Source organism: Balaenoptera ricei, chromosome 19 (genome assembly GCF_028023285.1).
Source record: "Balaenoptera ricei isolate mBalRic1 chromosome 19, mBalRic1.hap2, whole genome shotgun sequence".
Taxonomy (NCBI): domain Eukaryota; kingdom Metazoa; phylum Chordata; class Mammalia; order Artiodactyla; family Balaenopteridae; genus Balaenoptera; species Balaenoptera ricei.
Window position 1 is genome coordinate 26710185 of NC_082657.1, and position 22195 is coordinate 26732379.

Consider the following 22195-nt stretch of genomic DNA (forward strand, 5'->3'; position numbering starts at 1 on the left):
AAAAAAAAGGACAAAAGTCATAATACACATTTCACTGAAGATAAGGATGGCAAATAAACATTTGAAAAATGTTCAACATCATTAACCACTAGGGAAATGCAAATTAAAACCACACACCTATCAGAATGGCTAAAATTAAAAAGTAGTGAAAATACCAAGTGCTGCTTAGGATATGGAGAAACTGGATCACTCAAACATTGCTAGTGGGAACGTAAACTGGTGCAACTACTCTGGAAAAGTTTGGCAGTTTCTTAAAGAAAGTAAGCATGCAACTAACCACATGCTCTGCAACTGCACTCCTAGGCATTTACCCCAGAGAAATGAAAATGATGTTTGCACAAAAACCTGTACACCAATGTTTATAGCAGCTTTATTTACAAAAGCCAAAAACTGGAAACAACCCAGATGTCCTTCGACAAGTGAACAGTTAAACTGTGGAACAACCATACACGGAATACTACTTAGCAATAAAAAAGAACAACCTATTGGTACGTGCAAAAACCTGGGTGAAGCTCCAGAGAACTGTGCTGAGTGAAAAAAAGCCAATTCCAAAAGGTTGTATGTTGTATGATTCTATTTATATAGCATTCTTGAAATGATGAAATAACAGAAATGGAGAAAGGATTAGCGTTTGCCTGTGATTAATGAGAAGGTCAAAAGGAGAGGCACCTAGATATGGCTTTAAAGGGCAACATGGAGGATCCTTGTAGTGACAGAAATATTCAACTTGACTGAATCAATCTTATCCTGGTTGTGATACTGTACTATAGTTTTGGAAGATGCTATAATTAGAGGAAACTGGTAAAGGATACACATACAGACTACCTCTGTATTACTTCTTACAACAGAATGTGAATCTACAATCTCAAAATTAAAATTTAATTTAAAAAAATCAACCCAGCCGCAGTTGCTACATCATTTACAAAGTTACAACTTAAAGGGTCTAACCTCTTTTAAAGGTATGACAGAGAAACTGTGAGATTTATTATTTTCTTTCTAATCTCTGTTTTGAAAATGCTAAATAAGAAGACCCTTATACAACTGAGTCTGGTTGACTTAGTACATGTAAGTATCTGAACTTCTTTGAAGAAAGAGAACAGGAGTATGCATTTACATCTTGTCCCAGGACATTTTATTTACTTATTTAGAACTTAAACCTAAACTACTTCCCATAAGAGATTATCATACCTTGGCACCATATAAATCTGAGTTCTTCATTAAAAATTCTGCTGATGTTCGTACTGTGACTCCTGTAGTTTCACACTGCAATACACAGTTTTCCAATGTAGTCTTGCCACGGTGAATAACTATGATGAAAACATGCAATCAAATACTTTAAGAAGTAATGTGTCTTTTCCAATATTAGAAATGGCCTAGAGCTGATATTAGATACAGTCTAAATATTTCTCATTTAAACTGTTACTGGAATTATGAATTCATAATTTATAAAACAATGACTATTTTGAGTTATTTTCTATTGATAAAATCTAAAAGCAGCATTCTTAAAAAAGAATGACTTGCCCTCAGAAATGCAAAATCAAGTTAAAAAGCACTTCTCATTACAAAAAAAAATATCAGAAAGTAACTTTCATGACTATCTTAGAAGAGAGAAGAAAAGGAGGCCCAATTCAAAATAAGGGATACAAATCCCAGGAAATAAATACTATCACAATGTGAAGATAGTTGGTTTGAGTCCAGGGCTAAATCAAATACAAAGAACACAGACCACAATACTGGAATGTTTTAAAAGAAAAAACATGATCACACAGAAACAAATGTTAAACTAACAAATTTTCAAGAATACATTGAACTATTTTTCACTTTAGAGTAAGCTTCCTCAGTTGTCAAGCTATGTACACAAATAATTAATCAGCCTTGCATATTACTCAAGAGTGGTATTTTATTAAATTCTATCTTCCAGGGAAAGTACCATTTCCCTACAAATTCTGGAACAAATAATAAATGAAATATTCAGATATTTACTTAAGATTCCTTCCACGGCACCATGCTGAACAAATTTTATGCTTGAGATTTTAATATCCGCACCCGTACAATCCACAAAAGTGTCTCCTTTGCCTCTCTTTTCTATCACAATATCATCTGTTAGACCATATCCTAAGGAAGAGAGCAAGAACATTTAAGATAGGTGAGGGGAAATGTCTAAACACAAAATTTCTATGATCGATTCCTCTATTTCAAATGACTCCAAATGATATCTGAGACCAGTTAACCCAGTTACATTTAAATAAAATCTAATTATCTCTCCACATATCTTGCTTAATTTTTACCAAGGTATACAATTTTTAATAATAACAACTCCTCAATTTGCCTGCATATCAGGAAGACTACCCCCTATCAACCATCTCATACCAGTTTCAGCACTAAAGTCACTTACAAAACTGCTATTAAAAAAAATAGTAACAGAATGGCCATCATCAAAAAATCTACAAACAATAAATGCTGGAGAGGGTGTGGAGAAAAGAGAACCCTCTTGCACTGCTGGTGGGAATGTAAATTGATACAGCCACTATGGAGAACAGTATGGAAGTTCCTTAAAAAACTAAAAATAGAACTACCATATGACCCAGCAATCCCACTACTGGGCATATACCCTGAGAAAGCCATAGTTCAAAAAGAGTCATGTACCGCAATGTTCATTGCAGCACTATTTACAATAGCCAGGACATGGAAGCAACCTAAGTGTCCATCGACAGATGAATGGATATAGAAGATGTGGCACATATATACAGTGGAATATTACTCAGCCATAAAAAGAAACGAAATTGAGTTATTTGTAGTGAGGTGGATGGACCTAGAGTCTGTCATACAGAGTGAAGTAAGTCAGAAAGAGAAAAACAAATACTGTATGCTAACACATATATATGGAATCGAAAAAAAAAAAAAAAAGCTTCTGAAGAACCCAGGGGCAGGACAGGAATAAAGACGCAGACATGGAGAATGGACTTGAGGACATAGGGAGGGGGAAGGCTAAGCTGGGACCAAGTGAGAGAGCGGCATGGACATATATACACTACCAAATGTAAAATCGATAGCTAGTGGGAAGCAGCTGCATAGCACAGGGAGATCAGCTCTGTGCTTTGTGACCACCTAGAGGGGTGGGTTAGGGATGGTGGGAGGGAGATGCAAGAGGGAGGAGATATGGGGATATATGTATACATATAGCTGATTCACTTTGTTATAAAGCAGAAACTAACACACCATTGTAGAGCGATTATACTCCAATAAAGATGTTAAAAAATAATAATAAATAAATAAGTTTAAAAAAATAGTAATCATCTTAAGTACTCACAGCTGGGTCAGAGGGCTTTAAAGCGTTTAGCCCTACAAGCTTTTTATTTCCCAACTCTAAAATTCTATTATTCTATCGTAATTAGGTTTGAAAAAGCCTAGGCATTTCTCAAGATTTTCTAAATTTTATATTCTCTTAAACAGATTGACTTAAAATCTGACAAACTGACTTAGAACAATTTCAGCTATTGGAAAAATAGGTCTACCTTGTTAACCAATAAAAAACATTGTTCTCTACAAATCTTAATCAAACTAATAATACAGGCCAGACCTCTGAATGGGCTTATGAAAAACTGCAGTATCAGAAAACTAGAAAACTTTGCCTGACTTTTATCATAAAACAGAATCACATAGACAAAGCTTTAAGAAATAACTCTCACTGTCTAAAGTTGAGTCTTTGCTTGAGTAAATGAAAGCAGTGACAACATTAAACAGGCAAAGTCACTAAAGTTTTCTACACTTGAAGAGCACAGACAAGCCTTTGGGGACTCTAGAGAATGCAAGAGGACTCCACACACGGGAATGCTACCAGTGGTGGATTCTGGATGATTAGATTGTGAGTAAATTTCTCTCCCGATTCTTTTTTTTTTTTTAATTTATTTATTTATATATTTATTTTTGGCTGCATTGGGTCTTCGTTGCTGCGCATGGGTTTTCTCTAGTTGCAGCGAGCGGGGTCGACTCTTCATTGTGGTGCACGGGCTTCTCACTGCAGTGGCCTCTCTTGTTGCAAAGCACGGGCTCTAGGTGCGTGGGCTTCAGTAGTTGCGGCACACGGGCTCAGTAGTTGTGGCTCGCAGGCCCTAGAGCGCAGGTTCAGTAGTTGTGGTGCATGGGCTTAGTTGCTCCATGACATGTGGGATCTTCCCAGACCAGGGATCGAACCCATTTCCCCTGCATTGGCAAGTGGATTCTTTTTTTTTTTTTTTTTTTTTTAATTATTTATTTATTTATTTATGGCTGTGTTGGGTCTTCGTTTCTGTGCGAGGGCTTTCTCTAGTTGTGGCAAGCGGGGGCCACTCTTCATCGCGGTGCGCGGGCCTCTCACTATCGCGGCCTCTCTTGTTGCGGAGCACAGGCTCCAGACGCGCAGGCTCAATAATTATGGCTCACGGGCCCAGCCGCTCTGAGGCATGTGGGATCTTCCCAGACCAGGGCTCGAACCCGTGTCCCCTGCATTGGCAGGCGGATTCTCAACCACTGCGCCACCATGGAAGCCCAGCAAGTGGATTCTTAACCACTGCACCACCAGGGAAGTCCTTCCCTGATTCTTTTTATGTGTCTACCTGTACTTTGCACATTTTTATAATAGCTATGGCTTTCTATCATGTGAAAAATTAAAAATATAAAAAGAATGGCCGTATTACATTATATAAACAAGTTATTATATAAACAAGTTACGTAATCTTAGCAGTTTAAAACACAAAGCCCTCGCCTAATTGAATGGATTTTCTAAACAAGAAAGAAAAATCAGGGCTTCCCTGGTGGTGCAGTGGTTGAGAATCTGCCTGCTAATGCAGGGGACACGGGTTCAAGCCCTGGTCTGGGAAGATTCCACATGCCACGGAGCAACTAGGTCCGTGAGCCACAACTACTGAGCCTGCGCGTCTGGAGCCTGTGCTCCGCAACAAGAGAGGCCACGATAGTGAGAGGCCCGCGCACGGCGATGAAGAGTGGCCCCCGCTTGCCGCAACTAGAGAAAGCCCTCACAGAAACGAAGACCCAACACAGCCAAAATAAATAAATAAATAAACAAATAAATATAAATTAAAAAAAGACAGAAAGAAAAATCCTATTATAAGTACTGTTAATACCCTGCAAATAGCAGGTACTCAATATATATCTCTTGTTGTAAGTGTCAGCTATAGATCAGATAAGCTATCAGATAAGCTTTAATCTTACTCGTGAACAAGTACTCCATATATTCACACTAGAGATATCACCTGATTCCCCAAATTCTCAGAAATGCCCTCTGTTCATAAATTTACAGTCATTCTTACACTTAACTATCAGAATTCTATATGGTTATTTATGACATGTTGGCAATTACATTATAATTTCCTCACCAATCTAGGAAGAATGCTTATCCACCATACAACCTGTAATAGCAAATCTGTTTGCACTATGCCAAAAAAATAGTGTTTTTATTGCAGTGCTTTATCCTGCAGACGTGTTATTTATAAACACACATCTATTATATATCAAATTTTGGAGAGGAAAAAGAACAAAAATTACACACATAAAACAAAAAAGGGGATGAGGTGGTGTACTAGTGAACAGCAGGAAATTAAATTCCCAGCCTTGCTTCCATTAAGAACTCTTGACAAGATAAAATTAAAGAACATAGCTTAAGCAGTTTGTGAACAGCTGCACCAGTCCCAAAATGATATATGATTTTTTGCATGACAAGCTTTATTGCTAACTTGAAGCTCTTTTGGTAAATAGTTGAACAGGTGCATCTAAATTTGACACACTATGGAAATACAAAGGACCAAGGTGAACTACTGTAAAGTAACCTAAATTTAGGAATCACTCTAAATGTACAATAAGATTTTAACTCCTAAAAAGTTATTTTTAGGACTTCCCTGGTGGTGCAGTGGTTAAGAATCCGCCTGCCAATGCAGGGGACATGGGTTTGATCCCTGGTCCGGGAAGATCCCACGTGCCACGGAGCAATTAAGCCCGGGCACCACAACTACTGAGGCTGCGCTCTGGAGCTCGCAAGCCACAACTACTGAAGCCCATGCGCCTAGAGTCCGTGCTGCACAACAAGAGAAGCCACCGCAATGAGAAGCCCGCGCACCACAACAAAGAGTAGCCCCCGCTCACCGCAACTAGAGAAAGCCCGTGCACAGCAACGAAGACCCAACGCAAGCAAAAATTAAATAAAGTTATTTTTAAAAGATTCTTTCAACATTAATGTTCTCAAAAGTACACTTTAGAATTTGCGAGATTCAACAAGCTTTTAAAGAATTAAGGTAAAGATTTTGCATCTAATTTCAAGTTGGACCTATACCTTTCACAAAAGTAAGCGAACTTTAAAAAAAAAAAAAAAAAAAGCACCAATATGTCCACAACATATATGAAATAAGAGGAAGCAACAAATTAAAAAATATTGCTTGGAATGTTTTTTTAATTCTAATAATGAATTTCCTTTTCACCAACCACCTATAATCTGGAATTATACTTCTTCCTAATGGTCTTTTTTTCTCTATGTTTTTGTCTTCCCAACATTTATAATGCCACAAAGAATCACACCTCACGTTGCTCAAACACTGAGTCAATAACCTGTACACTCCAAAAACCCTTAATGTTTCAAGGAAACTCATTTGAAATCAAATGGGTTTAAATCAAATTCTCAGAGCTTCAACAAGATCAGTGACTTACTGTTATCTTAAGCGTATCATGCACGAGAGTTTGGTTGTATGACCTTCCATACTCACCTTCTAACTCAATGGAGTCAGCAATGGAGAATGTACCATGTACCACGTAATGGCCAGGACAAACAACAACAGTGTCGCCCTCATAGCAGGTATTTATAGCAGACAACGGATCACTATGGAACTAGAAAACAAAACAACATATTGCAAATATATACCCCTCAAATGCAACCTGAGTATTACTCCAGGTGCCTTCATGTTTCATTTTGAAAAGGGAGCCAAAACTGCGTATGTAGGTATCTCCTTTGCTACTGCACTGAGCTCAGTGCATGGTTGATAAGTGACTAATACTGCAGAAAGGCAGTGCTCTCACTGCTTTCCCTTTCACAGAAAACCAGCTCTGGGAAACTCCTAAAAACTTTTTGTAGAATTCAGGAAAGCCTGGGGTGAATCTGAAGAAAAAAAAGCCACCTGGAGCAAGAAACTCTCCTTTTACCTGAATTTCTATTTCTTCCTTACAAGGCTCTGGACAAAGCTTATCCCTGAGCAGGGACTGCAGCAGACCAGTCGTCATGGTGGAGGAGACCACATGGGTGACCTTCTGGCCATTTGGACGGATGCCTTTTGCTTGTATATTAGAATTCTTCTGATAACCAAACACATATCTTAAAGAAACCAAACAGACCTGTCAGTTCTCAGTAAGACAGCTGGTTAGAAAAGATGCCAACTAGTTGAGAAGAACAAAGATACACATACCTCAACAAAGGATTCTCAATGAGTTTTAGCTTTTGTTTCAACTGTTCAATCTCTGAATACAATTTTAACCCTTCCACCATGGAGATGTTTTCCTGCTCAGAATCAGAGTTACAATTTGACAAACTGCTTCTCAGATTTAAAAATTTCCGGTAACTCTCCTCACATTGAGTCAGCAGATTTTGATAGTCAACAATAAGTCCTGAAGGAACTCGGTCTTCAAGAATGTCATAATGCCTGAAAGTTTAAAAGCAAATTGAAACCCACTGCCTTTCAGACACATTTTCCCATCATCAAGACACCCATTTAGTCCTCAAAGACCCCATAAGAAAAGTGTTTCATAGTATGTAACTCAGGAACATGTTAAGTCTTACTGAGTAGGTGAAAGCTATTGAAAGCTTTAAGGACCACTTCATTAAGGTCACTAACTTTTCTCTTTTGAGGAGTTGCTATTTTTTTTTTCCCTTAGATCCAAACATTTGTGTTTTTGAAACACTGAGAGTTCATGTTGTACAATTTGTAATCGTTACTTAACAAGAAATTATTTTCTCATATATTAGATTCAAAATCTTAATAAATGGGTGGCAGAGGGCAACCTGGAGGTAGGGGTGGTGAGGATAGTATCCCAAGTAGTTTCATAACAATGTTTAAGATTACCACATTTATAGGATCAAAAATTTTAAATGATTCAAATCATCTAGTCCTTCCCTATACTTATTTATTTATTTTTAATTTAGTTTAGTTTTTTTTTTTTTTTTAATTTATTTGTCTGCATCAGGTCTTAGTTGAGGCACATGGGATCTTCGTTGCGGTATGTGGGACCTTTCATTGCGGTGCATGGGCCCTTCGTTGTGGTGCGCAGGCTTCTCTCTAGTTGTGGCGCAGGGACTCTAGAGTGCACGGGCTCAGCAGTTGCAGCACATGGGCTCTCTAGTTGTGGTGCATGGGCTCCAGAGCACACGGGCTCAGTAGTTGTGGCACGCGGGCTCTCTAGCTGTGGCGCATGGGCGTGGTAGTTGCGGCACTGGCCTAGTTGCCCCACGGCATGTGGGATCTTAGTTCCCCGACCAGGGATTGAACCCACGTCCCCTGCATTGAAAGGCAGATTCTTAACCACTGGACTACCAGAGAAGTCCCCCTTCCTTGCATTTAAAGCACTATGGAGGGGACTTCCCTGGTGGTCCAGTGGTTAAGACTCTGCACTCCCAATGCAGGGGGCCCGGGTTTGATCCCTGGTCAGGGAACTAGACCCCACATGCCGCAACTAAGAGTTCGCATGCTGCAACTAAAGATCCCACATGCCACAACTAAGACCCAGTGCAGCCAAATAAATAAATAAAATATTAAATAAATAAATAAAGCACTATGGAGCAGAATTTGCTGAATATTCCCTCAAGAAGATTATTAGAGTATTTCAAAAACATAAGCCTTTGTGATTCTGAGAAAAAAATAAAGGTGTTATTACTAAACTAGAGAGTGATTAAAACCAAATAACCTTGTATTGGACAACTTTGTTGGCACTTAAAGTTTATTATTAATTTATAAACCTTCTCAAATATATAGACAGAACAAAAAGTACTTCTAGATACAATAATTTATGAATGTACAATCAAGTTAATGGATATGAAATTAATGGATTTGAAAGTAAACTGCAATATTATTGTCATTACCTGTCGTTTTAAAATAATTGCTTTATTTCTCAGTTAAAAGCACACTGACTTAGGCCAGAGCTTCTTAACCTTGGCTGCTTATTAGAATCACTGGGGAACTTTTAAAAATACAGATGATCAGGTCCCCATCCAGACCAATTAAATTAGTCTCTAAAAGTAGAGGGGTATTTTTTTAAAGTTCCCTGGGGATTCTAATGTGCAGCCAAGGTTGAGTACGATTGCCTTAGATAATGTCTTCTTAATTTCGTCACGCTCTAAGTAAGGTACAGGGACAAAAAAACAGAACCATATCCTAAACAAATTTACATCAAGTTACAGTGAACATTTAAATAGTATTTAAGATGAATAGAAAATATTTTTTCCACTTTTCAAGTAAATGAATTAGGTGAAGCTTGAAAAGCAAGGATTTTGTCTGCTTTGGTTAATCCATACTCATTTAAAGATATTCTAGAAATCCACTTTGCAAACAAGAAATTGGGGACCCAACCACTGACTGCTTGATCAGATCTATTAAGTTACAAAGATTAAGACTCAAATTTTAAAATTAGTTTCTTAGCATTTCCAATATCCATGCCAATCAGCTTATTTCTTCTCATTATAGTGATACTTCATAGTCTGAAAGTAATGAACCAACATCTGTGTCTCAGACCCATAAGCTCTGAAGCAGAGTGTTTTGAATTAGAAAGGAAAAATATTTACTTCACAGTACAAAATCAAGACAATATGGTTTGATTCCCTTTAACTCTTGCCTGTGAATAGCTCTACTCCTGTCTTAGCCTAGGGACCTTTTAAAGAGTCTGCCTATATTTGATAACATTCCAGTTTCCCAATCAAGTACCATAGTTTCTTCGCCATAACTGAAAACAATTCCTCCCCTATGCTTTCCCATCTGCCAGTGATGTATAAGATATGTATGTAAATCATTTCTTGTTGTTAGAACATGTAAGACTGTCAAATCGGAATACAGTTATTTTCCAAGTAAAGATCAAATTTGCCAGATACATGATATTCATCCACCATTACACTTCCCTTCAATCAAAACCAACCATTGCTCTTTAAAAGCAAGTATATCAAAACTAGAAAATATGCAAGCTTATTGAAATTCTGGCATTTTATTGAATACACTATGAGAAAACAGGAAATGCATAATGGAAAAATTGGAAAGGCTAAATAGAAATCACAGCCAATTTATGAAAAGCTGAAATCAGACATACATAATTCTAAACCAGGTAGAACCAACCTTAACCAGACTTCTCACGTATTTTTTACTTATGATTTACTGTTTAAATGAAGAGAAACTTACTAAATCAAATTGGTTACACAGAAATGTAAAGTTACTGCCTTATCTTATGTAACCAAATCATCTTTCACACAGGGACAAAATTACCTTCTACAATTTTTTTTTTCTTTGTTTTGGCCTGCAAGGTCTAATTTTATTCTTATTGCGGCACTGCGTATTAAAGTACCATGCACAAGTACCAAAAAGTTACCTGGTCTTATAGCACCATCTAGTGGAAGCCACATTTAACAAAGTCAGTGCAGGACAACTATTTGGGTTGCATGGTTAATTTGGGGTATTTTTATAATGGAAGGGTTTTTCCCTACCAAAATGTGATAAATCAGTAGAATGTATTTAGGTATTTTGGAAATTTTTATTCACCATCAATATTAACTATTTAGTATTTTCATCTATTTATCAAATAAGATTTAAGGAAAAGAACTTGACAAAACATCCTGAGGTAAGTCTGTTTAGCCTACTATGTTTTACTGTAAGAACTTAAGAGTAAAGCCATGTCTTTAAAAGTACTCTAAAAAAAAAAAAGTCTTCCATAATTCAATTAATTTCACTGTTCTTTAATTGTTTTTATTGAGTTTAGTAACGGGTTGTTTCTTTTTAACACATTAGCTCAATTAAGTTTTATTCAAATTTACAAGAGTGAGCTGTTAACTTGCATGTTCTTGAATTCTCTGCTTTTAGATTCTAAAAACACTACAAGTAGGTTTATAAACACTAAAAGTAGGTTTCTCTGCACCTGTACAATTTTTATTTAATAACTTGTCAGTGGGTTATATTATTTGTATATCAGTCTGTTTCTATCTGTAGGCCCCTGGAGTATATATACAGTATATACAAAACACAGGTGAAATTTAATCACAAATAGCTATTTTTTCCAACATGTACAAGGCCACTAATAAATACTTACAATCTCAATCGAGGTTCAACACATCTAACAAAATAATCATACTCATCCTCTTCTTCTTCATCCCAACTCCTCCAAATGTTCTGATAGAAAAACCTGAAAAGGAAATTAGTATCACTCAAATTCAATCACTGGCTTAAAATGTTAGGGTTTTGGAGGAATAAGAGTAAATCAAAACAAGTCTATCAAGTATGATAGAGAAGATTGAATATTTGCTAGATTTGATAGTCATGAGTCACACATGAACTTCTTTGGACTGGCTAAAGAAGTTTTCTACAACATTGATTCTATTAGGACCTTCTTTTTATCAGAAGAACTATTTATTGACCATCTGTAACTTGGTGGAAATTAGTGCCATTTGTTAAGATAGAAAAGACTGGGAGAGAAACAAGTTTAGGGTTGAAAATAAAGAGTTCTGTTTTCACCATGTTCAGGTTGAGATGCCTATTTGAACTCCAAATGGATGATGTCAAGAGTGCAGATAAATATACGAGACCAGAGCTCAAGGAAAAGGTCAGGGCTACAGACATAAATCTGGAAGTTGTCAGCATATTGATGGCATTAGAGCAATAGATGAGATCATCCAGGGACATAAAATAAAGCAGTAGTTCTCAACCCTGGCTGCCCATTAGAGTCCCCTGGGAAGCTTTTAAAAATTGATTTTCAATCCTATTCCAGACCAATAAACCAGAATCTCTTGGGTGGGGGATGGGGGAGGGAGGGTGCAGGATCCATATTTTTTTAAAGCTCCCCAAAGTGATTTGACAAATTTTTCATCATGGAAAATTTCAAACATATACAAAAGCAAACATGAAAACATGAATACCATGTATCCATCACCAGCTTCAACAATTATCAACTCACAGGTAATCTTATTTCACCTCTACTCCACCCACTTACTTCTCTGCTCTCCTACCCCCACCATCCTGACACTGGATCATTTTAAAGCAAATTTCTGACATATCATATCACCTATACATTTTGAGTATGTGCCTCTAAAATAAATCTTTATACAAAAAAAGTTTTAATTCCTTAATAACCAAGTATCCAGTCAGTGTTCAGTTTTCCCTAATTATCTCTTTTGTTGTTGCTGTTGTTGTTTTACAGTTGGCTTGCTCATCAGGGTCCAAACAAGGGTCAGCCATTGAATTTAATTAAATCACTTATACTCTATAGATTATCCATCCCTCTTTTTCACCTTGCAATTTATTTAATAGTTTCCCACACTCTGAATTTTACTGATTGCATCCCCATGGGGTCATTTAACATGTCCTTCTGTTTCCTTTATTTCTAGTAAACTGATAGTAAGGACGAGAGACTTGATCGTCTTTAGGAAAGACTTTTTGGCAAGAATACTTCAAGGGAGGTATAAGGTAGCTTCATCATGAAGCACATGATACCTGGTCATCTCTTTTGATGATGAGCTTACAAATGATCAATGGATTCAGATATCGTCAGCCTGATTTATCTGCCACAAAGTTCCCCATCAGTTTTTCACCAATGGCTGTAGCAGCCATTGAGGATCATTGCCTGAAACCTTTATTTTATTATGGGTTGCAAAATACCGATATTCTCATCTTACCATTCTTTCTTCATGTAGTAGTTGGAATACTCCTATAAAGAAAATTTCCAGGAGATTCTAATGTGCTTTCAAAGCTGATTAGAGAGAGGGAAGTGTAGATAGCCTAGGCCTGAGCCCTGGGTAACTTCAACATTCTAAATTTTGAGCATGAGAGGAAGAGCTGGCCAAGATTACTAAGAAAGCAAGCTCGTGACACACTATCATAAAGCGGTGTCCCAGAAACTGGGAAGACAGTAGAGTATGTTAAGAAGATGGGAATGATCAAATAATTAGAATGTGACCAAGAGGTCAAGGTAAGATGAGATCAGAGGAGTGACGACTGGATACGAGAATATGGGTGACCTTAAGCACAGTTTCAATGGTACTGTAGGAGTAGAAGCATTAGTGGAATGCCAGGAAGTACAGACAATATAACTTGTCAAAAAGTTGAAAAGGAAGGAGCAGTGAAAATGAAGCCATCTCTTAATTTTTATAGATGAGACTGTCATTCTCTTCACCCTCTAGAGTCCATCTCTTAAAAACAAAATAAAACAAACCTGAGCATGCCTTTACTCAACCAAAAAACTCTACTGGCTCCTTGGTGTCCTCAGAACAAAGTCCAAATTCCTAAGCTTGGTGATATTACGCGGACTCACAGCCCACCTCTAGAGCACCTCTCTTGCCTCAGAGACCCTGTGCGCAGACTACCAACTTCACAAGCTCTTTCAAACCTGCTGCGACATGCTGGTCAGGCTGCCTTCCACCTTTTCCACCTGGTAAGCTTATATTTACACTTCATGACCCAGCTCAAATATCCTCACCAGTTCAGTACTGGGCATTCATATTTCATTCACATCTGCACCTCCTCCAGTGTTTATTCTCTCAAGACAGAAACTTGGGAGTCAGCCTTGACTTCTCCCATATCCACTCTACCACCAAGTCTTAGCCATCCTACTTTCTCAATAAGCTTAATCTGTACTCTCCATATCTCCACCCTAGTCTACTCTGTCTCTTAACTGATCTCTCTACCCCTTCCCCCTCCATTTACTTTCTACACAGCAGCCAGAACGAACCCTTTAAAACACAAAGCTGATCATATTCATCCTTGATTGAAAACCCTTCAGCGGTTTCCCACTGCTCTTACAGACAAAAATGATTCATTGGCTGACAAATCCCTGCATCTTCTGACCCCTGACAACCTCTAAGCTGGTTTCCTAAGTCTCTTCCATTACTGTCTATGTTCTAACCACGTTGGCCCTCCGGCTCCTTAAACTCACTGAGTTCCTGAACCTGTTCCCTCCCCTAAACTGCCACAACCACTTTCACCTAGCCAACCCTTCAGACCCAAGTGCAAATACCATTTCCTCAGGAAATGACCTACTACAGCAACCTGACCTGGTCTTAGAACACTCTGTAATCCCTCACAGCTCTCACTGCAGTTTCCAATCGTACACATATCTTTACGTGATTATTTCATCAAGGTGCACCTCCCACCTTTAGACTGACGTCTCCCTGGTGATGGTGATTGTGTCTGTTTTGTGCACCAGTCAAATCTCACCCTCAACTCAGGACCTGGCACTGAAATACTTACTGAATAAAATGAACAAATGAAAACCCTCATAATTTGACCTTTTCTGGACACTGACCAGAATCTGAGCCCTCACCTCAAAATAAAGAATAATTCAGCCAGACTCGCCTTCAAATAATACTATTACTAATTCCAGATACTTGTCTTTCTATCAGCGTCTATACCCATAAGAGATTAGCTCCCTGATTCCTAATTTCCTAAGCTCGTCAATTATCCCTTTACCTTCATATGCCTCAACTGACAGATTTTTTAAGTGAGAGAAACATAAGAGAGTTATTTTGGTTCTAGACATAAGCCAGTTCTTTAGATTTATATTGTTTGGCCTAATATTGAATACCTACAGTCCTTGCACTGTATGCGAGTCCAATGTCCTTGCATACAATTAGAAATTTTCTATGAAATGTCAGAAGCAGGGCCCAAGACGCTCTACTTCTTTGTAGAGTATCAAATTAAGCTCAGCAAAACCAGGCTAACTCACTAAAGGTATAGAAACTGGAAAGTACTTTTTGAACTACAAAACACCAAGCAACATTATTAACATGACCTTTATACTATCCAGTCTTCCAGTTCATGGAGGAATATAAGTCCATTTTTAAATAGCCAAAAATAAGCCTTCCTTAGTAAATATACTTATAAAAAGAACATTCAAAAGAACTATCTGTATCAGGAACTATCCGACAAAAAAGTTATCTGAAAAACTAAAAAATGCATACCTATTAATGCAGGTATGGGCTTTCCTTCTCACTTAAGGGACAAGGCATGCACCTGTGCAAGTGGAAACCGACTAAGCCAAAAAAGGTTGAAAGGCATGCACATACCCGCTAAGGATCCTGGAAGTGGCCTGACAAAACACCTTCTTTGGCCAGACATATCCTTGAAAACACTGTACGTCAGTCTTATCAGTGCACAAGTGATGGTATACCACCTTATTTACCTTCTTTCCTTTCCTCTTATACTCAAGTGCATCAACTATAGCCTTAGCATCCAGAACTTTTAAGACAGTTTCTAAATATATACAAACAAAATTTTAAAATCCCCTATCTTTTGTTAACATTTGGGGACACTGAGAGAAGGCTATACAGGAATCCCTAGTACTACTTTTGTCAACTTTTCTGTAAGTCTGAAATTACCTCAAAATGAAAATTTTAAACATTGAAAACATTTTTCTAATTTTAAAAAGTTTCCCCTGTCTTTGAATATTTTAAAATATTGCAGTGACCAAGTTTACAGTTTGAGTTTTAAATGTAGGTATAATACAGACCAGAATTACTGCATTTCATCCAAAGTTTTTGGCCACAAGATTACTTTTATCAACCTCTTTTCCTACCTGATATGCTCAATGGCAAGTGCTGTCTGGTCAAACACTCCAGAATCATCAAATACCACCCACAGCTCCTGCAGGGGCAACTGGTGTTCCTTCAGATCGAGGAGCTCTTTCATACACTCCAAAGTAAAAGTGCTGACTTGAGATTCACAGAGGTACGGGTCAGCAAGCCTCACCACTGCCTTCAAGGCTGCAAAGTCCGTATCCGTGACCTGAAATTTAAAATAACGTGACTTAACATATGCAAATCAAAATTAAGATACATCTAAAACACTACTTACAGCCTGATTTTTTTCAAGCGTGGAATGGGAGTGGGGAGCCTTCTTCCATAACATAAAAGGATAAACAAGACGGGCCTGGCTTGTACCCACATGGAGCTGACATTGTAATTGAGAGGACAAATAAACAAACAAGATGGCAACAAGTATGTGACACAGAATAAGTAGCAGGGGTGGTGGTCTGGTTTTACTGGGAGGGTAGGGGAAGTCACTTCTGAACTGCGATGAAAAGGATGAAAAGGAAGCAGCCGTGTGAAGAGCAGGAAAGATGCAAAAGGCCCTGGGGCAGAGACAAGCTTGGCAGCTGGAAAAGCAGAGAAGCAGTGTTTCTTGCTGGAACCACAGGAAGGAAATGAGGTATGGGCAGCAGGAGGTGAGGTGAGAGAGAGGCAAGAAGATCAGGACAGGAAGGGCATTGGAAGGAGCTTGGCTCTTACATGTTATCTAGCACAATGAGAAGCCATAGAGCCAACACAGGCCTTTGGTAAATGCAATGCATTAGAGGTTTTTAAGCAGAGGAATGGCACATTTCTCTTTTAAAACAATGACTTCGACTGCTTTTAGAGAATTGAGGTGTGTTGGGGGAAGGGAGCTACTATCATAATCAAATTAATAGGCCTGAACTGCAACCAAAGACATTAGCATAACCCCAAATTTAAAAATCCACGAGGAACAGCTGCTTGCAAACCATTGCCTCATATATAATCACTGCAGCATGTGATGTCATTTTCTGAAGGGGCTGCAGCCACAACTTGTATTCATTCACACTCCCTGGTTTACCATTTTAGTTTAACGGGGGTTTTGTGGTCCGGTTAACAAACACTGAGAAAAATTCACAGCTGTAATTAGAGTGCAAATTTAATGTAAAAGGCCCAGTCCGTTGAAAAATAAGACTGTTTTTACTTTCTGCAATGGAACATCAAGAGGTTAACCACATACCTACAAATTTGTTAGGCAAAAAATAGGCTAGTTTTAAAATGCCTGCTTGGTTTGAGCTACTTTAATGGGCTACAACTTAAGAAGGTAAAAAATCAATTCAAACCCCACTGACTTTATAATTAGGCTTCTTTGTTTTTTAAACGGTCTCAAATACCTCCCTCACTTCATAGGTTTCTAATCCATTTCCCCTTTTTAAAGGACACTGAAACTTAAACCACCTCAATTCCCTGGTAGCCCCTCCTCAGTTGCCTTTAAAATTTGTGGAACACTTCATACACCGTGGCAGATGTGAAAAACATGCTATTTTCAATCAGCTCATAAACCTTAATTAAAAATAAGCACTGTGGCTACAACAGTCTGAGGGAAAGTGTTTTTAGCTAGAGATAAATGTCTTAACAACAGAATTAAATTTACCTCGACCAGCACCTTGAACACATTAGTGTGCCAGACCGCCCGCCATCCAGATGGTTCCAGGACCTTCTCTAAGAACTCAGCTGTGAATTCTTTTACCTCAGAGGCCTTACAGTCAGCTACAAACAAATTAAAGGCAATAAGAATTGGGGCTGCATAAAGGAGAGAGAAGTTAATAAATCCACTTAAATCTACTTCCTCAGAACCAACAAACGGCAGTCTGAGGAACTGAGACCATCTATTGAATACATATAAATTAAAAGACAAAAGAAGCAAAAAAAAGGACCTACTCACCTAAAATGTAATCTTGATACGCTCTGAATCGCTCATAGAACAAAAGGTGACTTGTCTGGAACATTTCTGGGAAATTAGTTTTTCCTTCTGGCACAAAACTTTGTAAACTAGTACCTGGTTTATCATAATTGCTACAATCACTGTATGAATCTTCATCTTCAAACAAACCTAAGAGAACAAAAATAGGCAGGCTCAACTATCCCAGACACTTCCAGTGCTTATAAACTGCTTCTATTATCATATACTTGCTTAGAAATTCCAAACAAATAAAAACAAGGATTTGGCTATAATGCTTTACTTACCTCTATCATTGTCAGAAAAAAACAGTTTTCTAAATTTAAAAATATCTCAAAATCCAAGTTCTACTTCAAAACAATAAGGACTTAAAATCCTTCATGGGTTAGGTTTTTTTTTTTTTTTTAAAGCACTCCTGACTTATTTATTTATTTATTTATTTTATTTTTTTGGCTGTGTTGGGTCTTCGTTTCTATGCAAGGGCTTTCTCTAGTTGTGGCGAGCGGGGGCCACTCTTCATCGCGGTGCGCGGGCCTCTCACTGTCGTGGCCTCTCTTGTTGCGGAGCACAGGCTCCAGACGCGCAGGCTCAGTAATTGTGGCTCACGGGCCTAGTTGCTCCGCGGCATGTGGGATCTTCCCAGACCAGGGCTCGAAGCGGTGTCCCCTGCATTGGCAGGCAGATTCTCAACCACTGCGCCACCAGGGAAGCCCATGGGTTAGGTTTTTGTTGCTCTTCTGTGAGGAAGAGGGTTGTTTTTAATTAAGTGGGAATCACCCAAGTTCTCCTTCAGAGGACACAGCTATGATTATTACTAGAGCTAGCAAGTTATAATGGTCACATAGCTTACAGTCATTTTTTTCCAAAACAATTCCATAAAGCTGCATTAAATATGGAGCTGATTTCCTATACTCCATCTCAAATTGAAACCTCCCTCTAATTTCTACAGTATCGCTTGTCAATGCCCCTCAATAAACAGGGATGAGAGATTCTTAATAACGCATAAGGTTTACTTCACCAAAGCTTCTAGGTTCCTCCTGACTAATTTCAATGCCTGTGTCTAAGGAAAGGATTAGAAAATGCTAATCGCATTAGGTTTGGGCTGTATGTAATTATGTTTCACAAGGCGTGATTGGGCCAGTGACATATTTAATTCTGTGCAATACGATGTTTTTAATAGACAAAACGACTACTAAATAAATGCTGAGGGTAGCATTTAGACTGGCAAAGTTCTTTCCTGTGCTTTCAGGAAGGGTATCTGAGACAATTACTAGCAGCAGTCTTTCTCTTCCCTCACCTCTTATATTTCTCCTTCCTTTTCTCCCTCCTTCCACTTCTCTGCCCCTGTTCAGGCCACCAGAATTATGTGACCCCCACAGACTGTAATAGGAAAGAACAAATCTGACTCCATATTGGATCTGTTTCTTATACTTTACCCTTTGTATCCTATTGCTTTTGATACAAGAATGTTGCCTATAGCCTGAAATACACAGGATAGCCCCTTCTCAAAGCTCTGACCTTTAAAGGTATAACACTTTTCCACTCATATAGAGATAAAAAGTTGCTAAACAGAGAATAACATTTGTCTTGCTGGAGGTTTACAGGAACATCCTGACCTGACCTACCTGGATAGTTGCAAGAACAAAGGATTCTGACACCAAGAAGTTTGCAACAACCAGCCACAACCTCTCCCCTTTTAGTATAAAGGAAGCCTGAATTCTAACTTTGGCAAGATGGTTCTTTGGGACTCTATTCCACCATCTTCTCAGTCAGCTGGCTTTCCAAATAAAGTCTCTATTCCTTGCCCCAACAACTCGTCTCTCAATTTATTGGCCTGTCATGCAGCGAGCAGTACAAGTTTGGACACGGCAACAAGATGACCAAGGTGTACTGAAGGGCTTCCTGCTTACAGATTATCAATGCACCTGAGCCTCAGAGAACACAATACCTCACCTGCTGTGTAACAATCTCTCTGTACCCAAAGGAAGATGAAAACAGTATGCCAACTTCAATTAAATTAAGAGAATAAACTATATGTTAATCACTTACAACAGTACCCACCACATAACATAGATATCTCACACATATCAGGTGACTATTATCCAAAAAACAACAAGAAAAACTATCAAGAAAACAAGTGTTGGCGAGGATATGGGGAAACAGGAACCCTTGTGCACTGTTCGTAGGCATGTAAAACAGTACAGCCACTGCGGAAAACAGTCTGGTGATTCCTCAAAAATTTTTACATAGAATTACCATATGACCCAGCAATTTCCAAGAGAATTGAAAGCAGGGTCTCCAAGAGATATTTGTACACTCATGTTCATAGCAGCATTATTCACAATAGCTAAAATTATTTAGCTTTAAAAAGGAAGGAAATTACGACAAGTGCTGGATGAACATTATACTGAGTGAAATAAGCCAGTCACAGAAAGACAAACACTGTGCAATTCCACTGATATGAGGTACTTAGAGGAGTCAAAATTATATCATAAAGACAAAGTATAATGGTGGTTGCCAGGAGCTGGGGGGAGGGGTGACTGGGGGTTTATTATTCAACAGGTATAGAGTTTCAGTGTACGAGATGAAAAGAATCATGGTAACAGAGGGTGGTGATGGCCTCACAACAATGTGAATGTGTTTAATACCACTGAACCGTACACTTAAAAATGGTTAAGATGGTAAATTTTGTTATGTGTGTCTTACAATTAAAAAGAATACCTTACTTCAGCACAATTCTTTAGGTCCAATTTGGAAGTATTTCTTTTCACACATTATTTCACTTCACCTTCACCACTCCGTAACACCACTACCTGTTTTCCAGATGGGCAAACTGAAGCCAAGCGACTGTTGCCAGTTCACAAGAGTGGTTGGTAGAGGAGTTAAGTCACACCTATGTTCTCTCACTTCTCCAGGACTCTTTCCACTACACAATACAACTGAAAATGTTAAAGTAAAACCACCTTAAAATATCAGGGGGAAAAAACGGAGTCTCCATGAAGAGGTAGAAAGGACTGAGAATTAGACCTGGGTTCTACTTTTAGACTCTGTCCCAAATTGGCTCCCCTACCTTCGGGCATGTCACCTGCCCTCAACGCTCAGTGCTGGCCTAGATGCAGCCAACTAGGCCAAGCGTTCAGGTTTCTTCTCTTTCGGGAAAGGGAAGGGTGCTACGTGATCTCCTTTGAGATGCACATTTAAAAAATGCACCCACTCTGGACTCACAAACGCGTGCACGAAGTCCGGGGGCCCCATCCAGACAGCAAAAGTAGGAATTCCCGGCCCGGCCCAGTTCCCTCCAGTCTCGAGCAAGCTGAGGCCAGACTGGGCGGGGGGAGTTGCCCTGGGTACCTCCCGACTTCGACGTCGGGGCATCGCCCAGCCACCGCCGCCACCCAGGCCAGCAAGGTCCGGAAGGCCTGCGCCTGAGGCGGCCTCGGAGAGTCCCGACGCCCCCCGCGCTGCCGACACGGCCTGTCGCAGGCGGCGGCTCCTCCGGCCCGTCACAACGGGTGCTCACCTTTCCCGAAGGGCGCCAGCTCCTCTTCCACAGCCCAGCCGGTGCGCTCGTGGTCCCGCGCCATCGCCTCCGACCCCAACCCACCACCGGCCAGCAACCCGTCAGCCCTTTCAAATTTCCGCGGGCGGCCGCCCAGCCCTGTAACGCGATGAAGCAGCCGCTTCTGATTGGATAGTGGGCCGAGGCTCTTCGACCAATTAAAGGAAAGTTTGCGTGGCCCCCCCCCCCCGTTTCCGCACGAGCCCCGCCCCTTCAGCCTCCACCCACCCCGCTGGTAGTGCCTGGGCGCCATCTACTGGCCGGAAGGACTGCTCTTCTCGTCCAAGCTCTTGCTCTTTTTGTTTACTGGGACGAACTTGGGCAAAGTTGAATTAGGACATAATTTGGGATGAGGTCCGAAAAACTAACAAGCCATACCTGGAAGTGAGGTAGAGCGGAAAAGACACTGGCTTGAGAGTCAAAAAACATAGCATTTAGACTTGTTTCTTCCATTACCACTGGTATTACCTTGGGCAAGTCACTTCACCTCTCAGAAGAGCATCTTCAGTTCTAATAGTATATTGGCCTAGATGGCTCCAAACTTTTCACCACCAAAAATCAGTTGCTCTATCGCTTTTTCTCTCTCTCCCCCTCTTTCATTCACTACCTACACACAGAGGATATTTTCAAAGAATGTCAAATAATATTTAGAATGTAAAAGTATGTTTTACCCACATTTATTAGTCAACAACTATAACCTCCAGTGATATAGCTAACATTTGTTGAGTACTGTGTGCGAGACGCCCCTGCATATTTTATCTGCAGTATCTTATTCAATCTTCAAAAACCATCCTATGAGACAGGAAATATTATTATTATTCCCATTTTACAGATGACGACATGGAGTCACCAAGAAATTAAGAAATGCCCAATTTAACCCAGCAGTGCCAGTATTAAAAACCAGCCAAATTCC

At 39.3% G+C, this 22195-nt stretch overlaps 1 protein-coding gene across 1 annotated transcript in view; it reads right to left on the minus strand.

The window, feature by feature from the left end:
• Positions 1-21535, minus strand: part of SHCBP1 (SHC binding and spindle associated 1) — a 37615-nt gene extending 16080 nt beyond the window's left edge. The window contains exons 1-10 of the mRNA XM_059903748.1: positions 21244-21535; positions 17709-17876; positions 17418-17533; positions 15790-15998; positions 11317-11409; positions 7446-7679; positions 7186-7354; positions 6753-6873; positions 1984-2115; positions 1189-1307 (exon numbers count right to left, since the gene is read on the minus strand). Of these exons, the coding sequence (XP_059759731.1) occupies positions 1189-1307; positions 1984-2115; positions 6753-6873; positions 7186-7354; positions 7446-7679; positions 11317-11409; positions 15790-15998; positions 17418-17533; positions 17709-17876; positions 21244-21535 (1653 nt within the window). The remainder of the gene's footprint in view (positions 1-1188; positions 1308-1983; positions 2116-6752; positions 6874-7185; positions 7355-7445; positions 7680-11316; positions 11410-15789; positions 15999-17417; positions 17534-17708; positions 17877-21243) is intronic.
• Between the last annotated feature and the right edge of the window lie 660 nt (positions 21536-22195).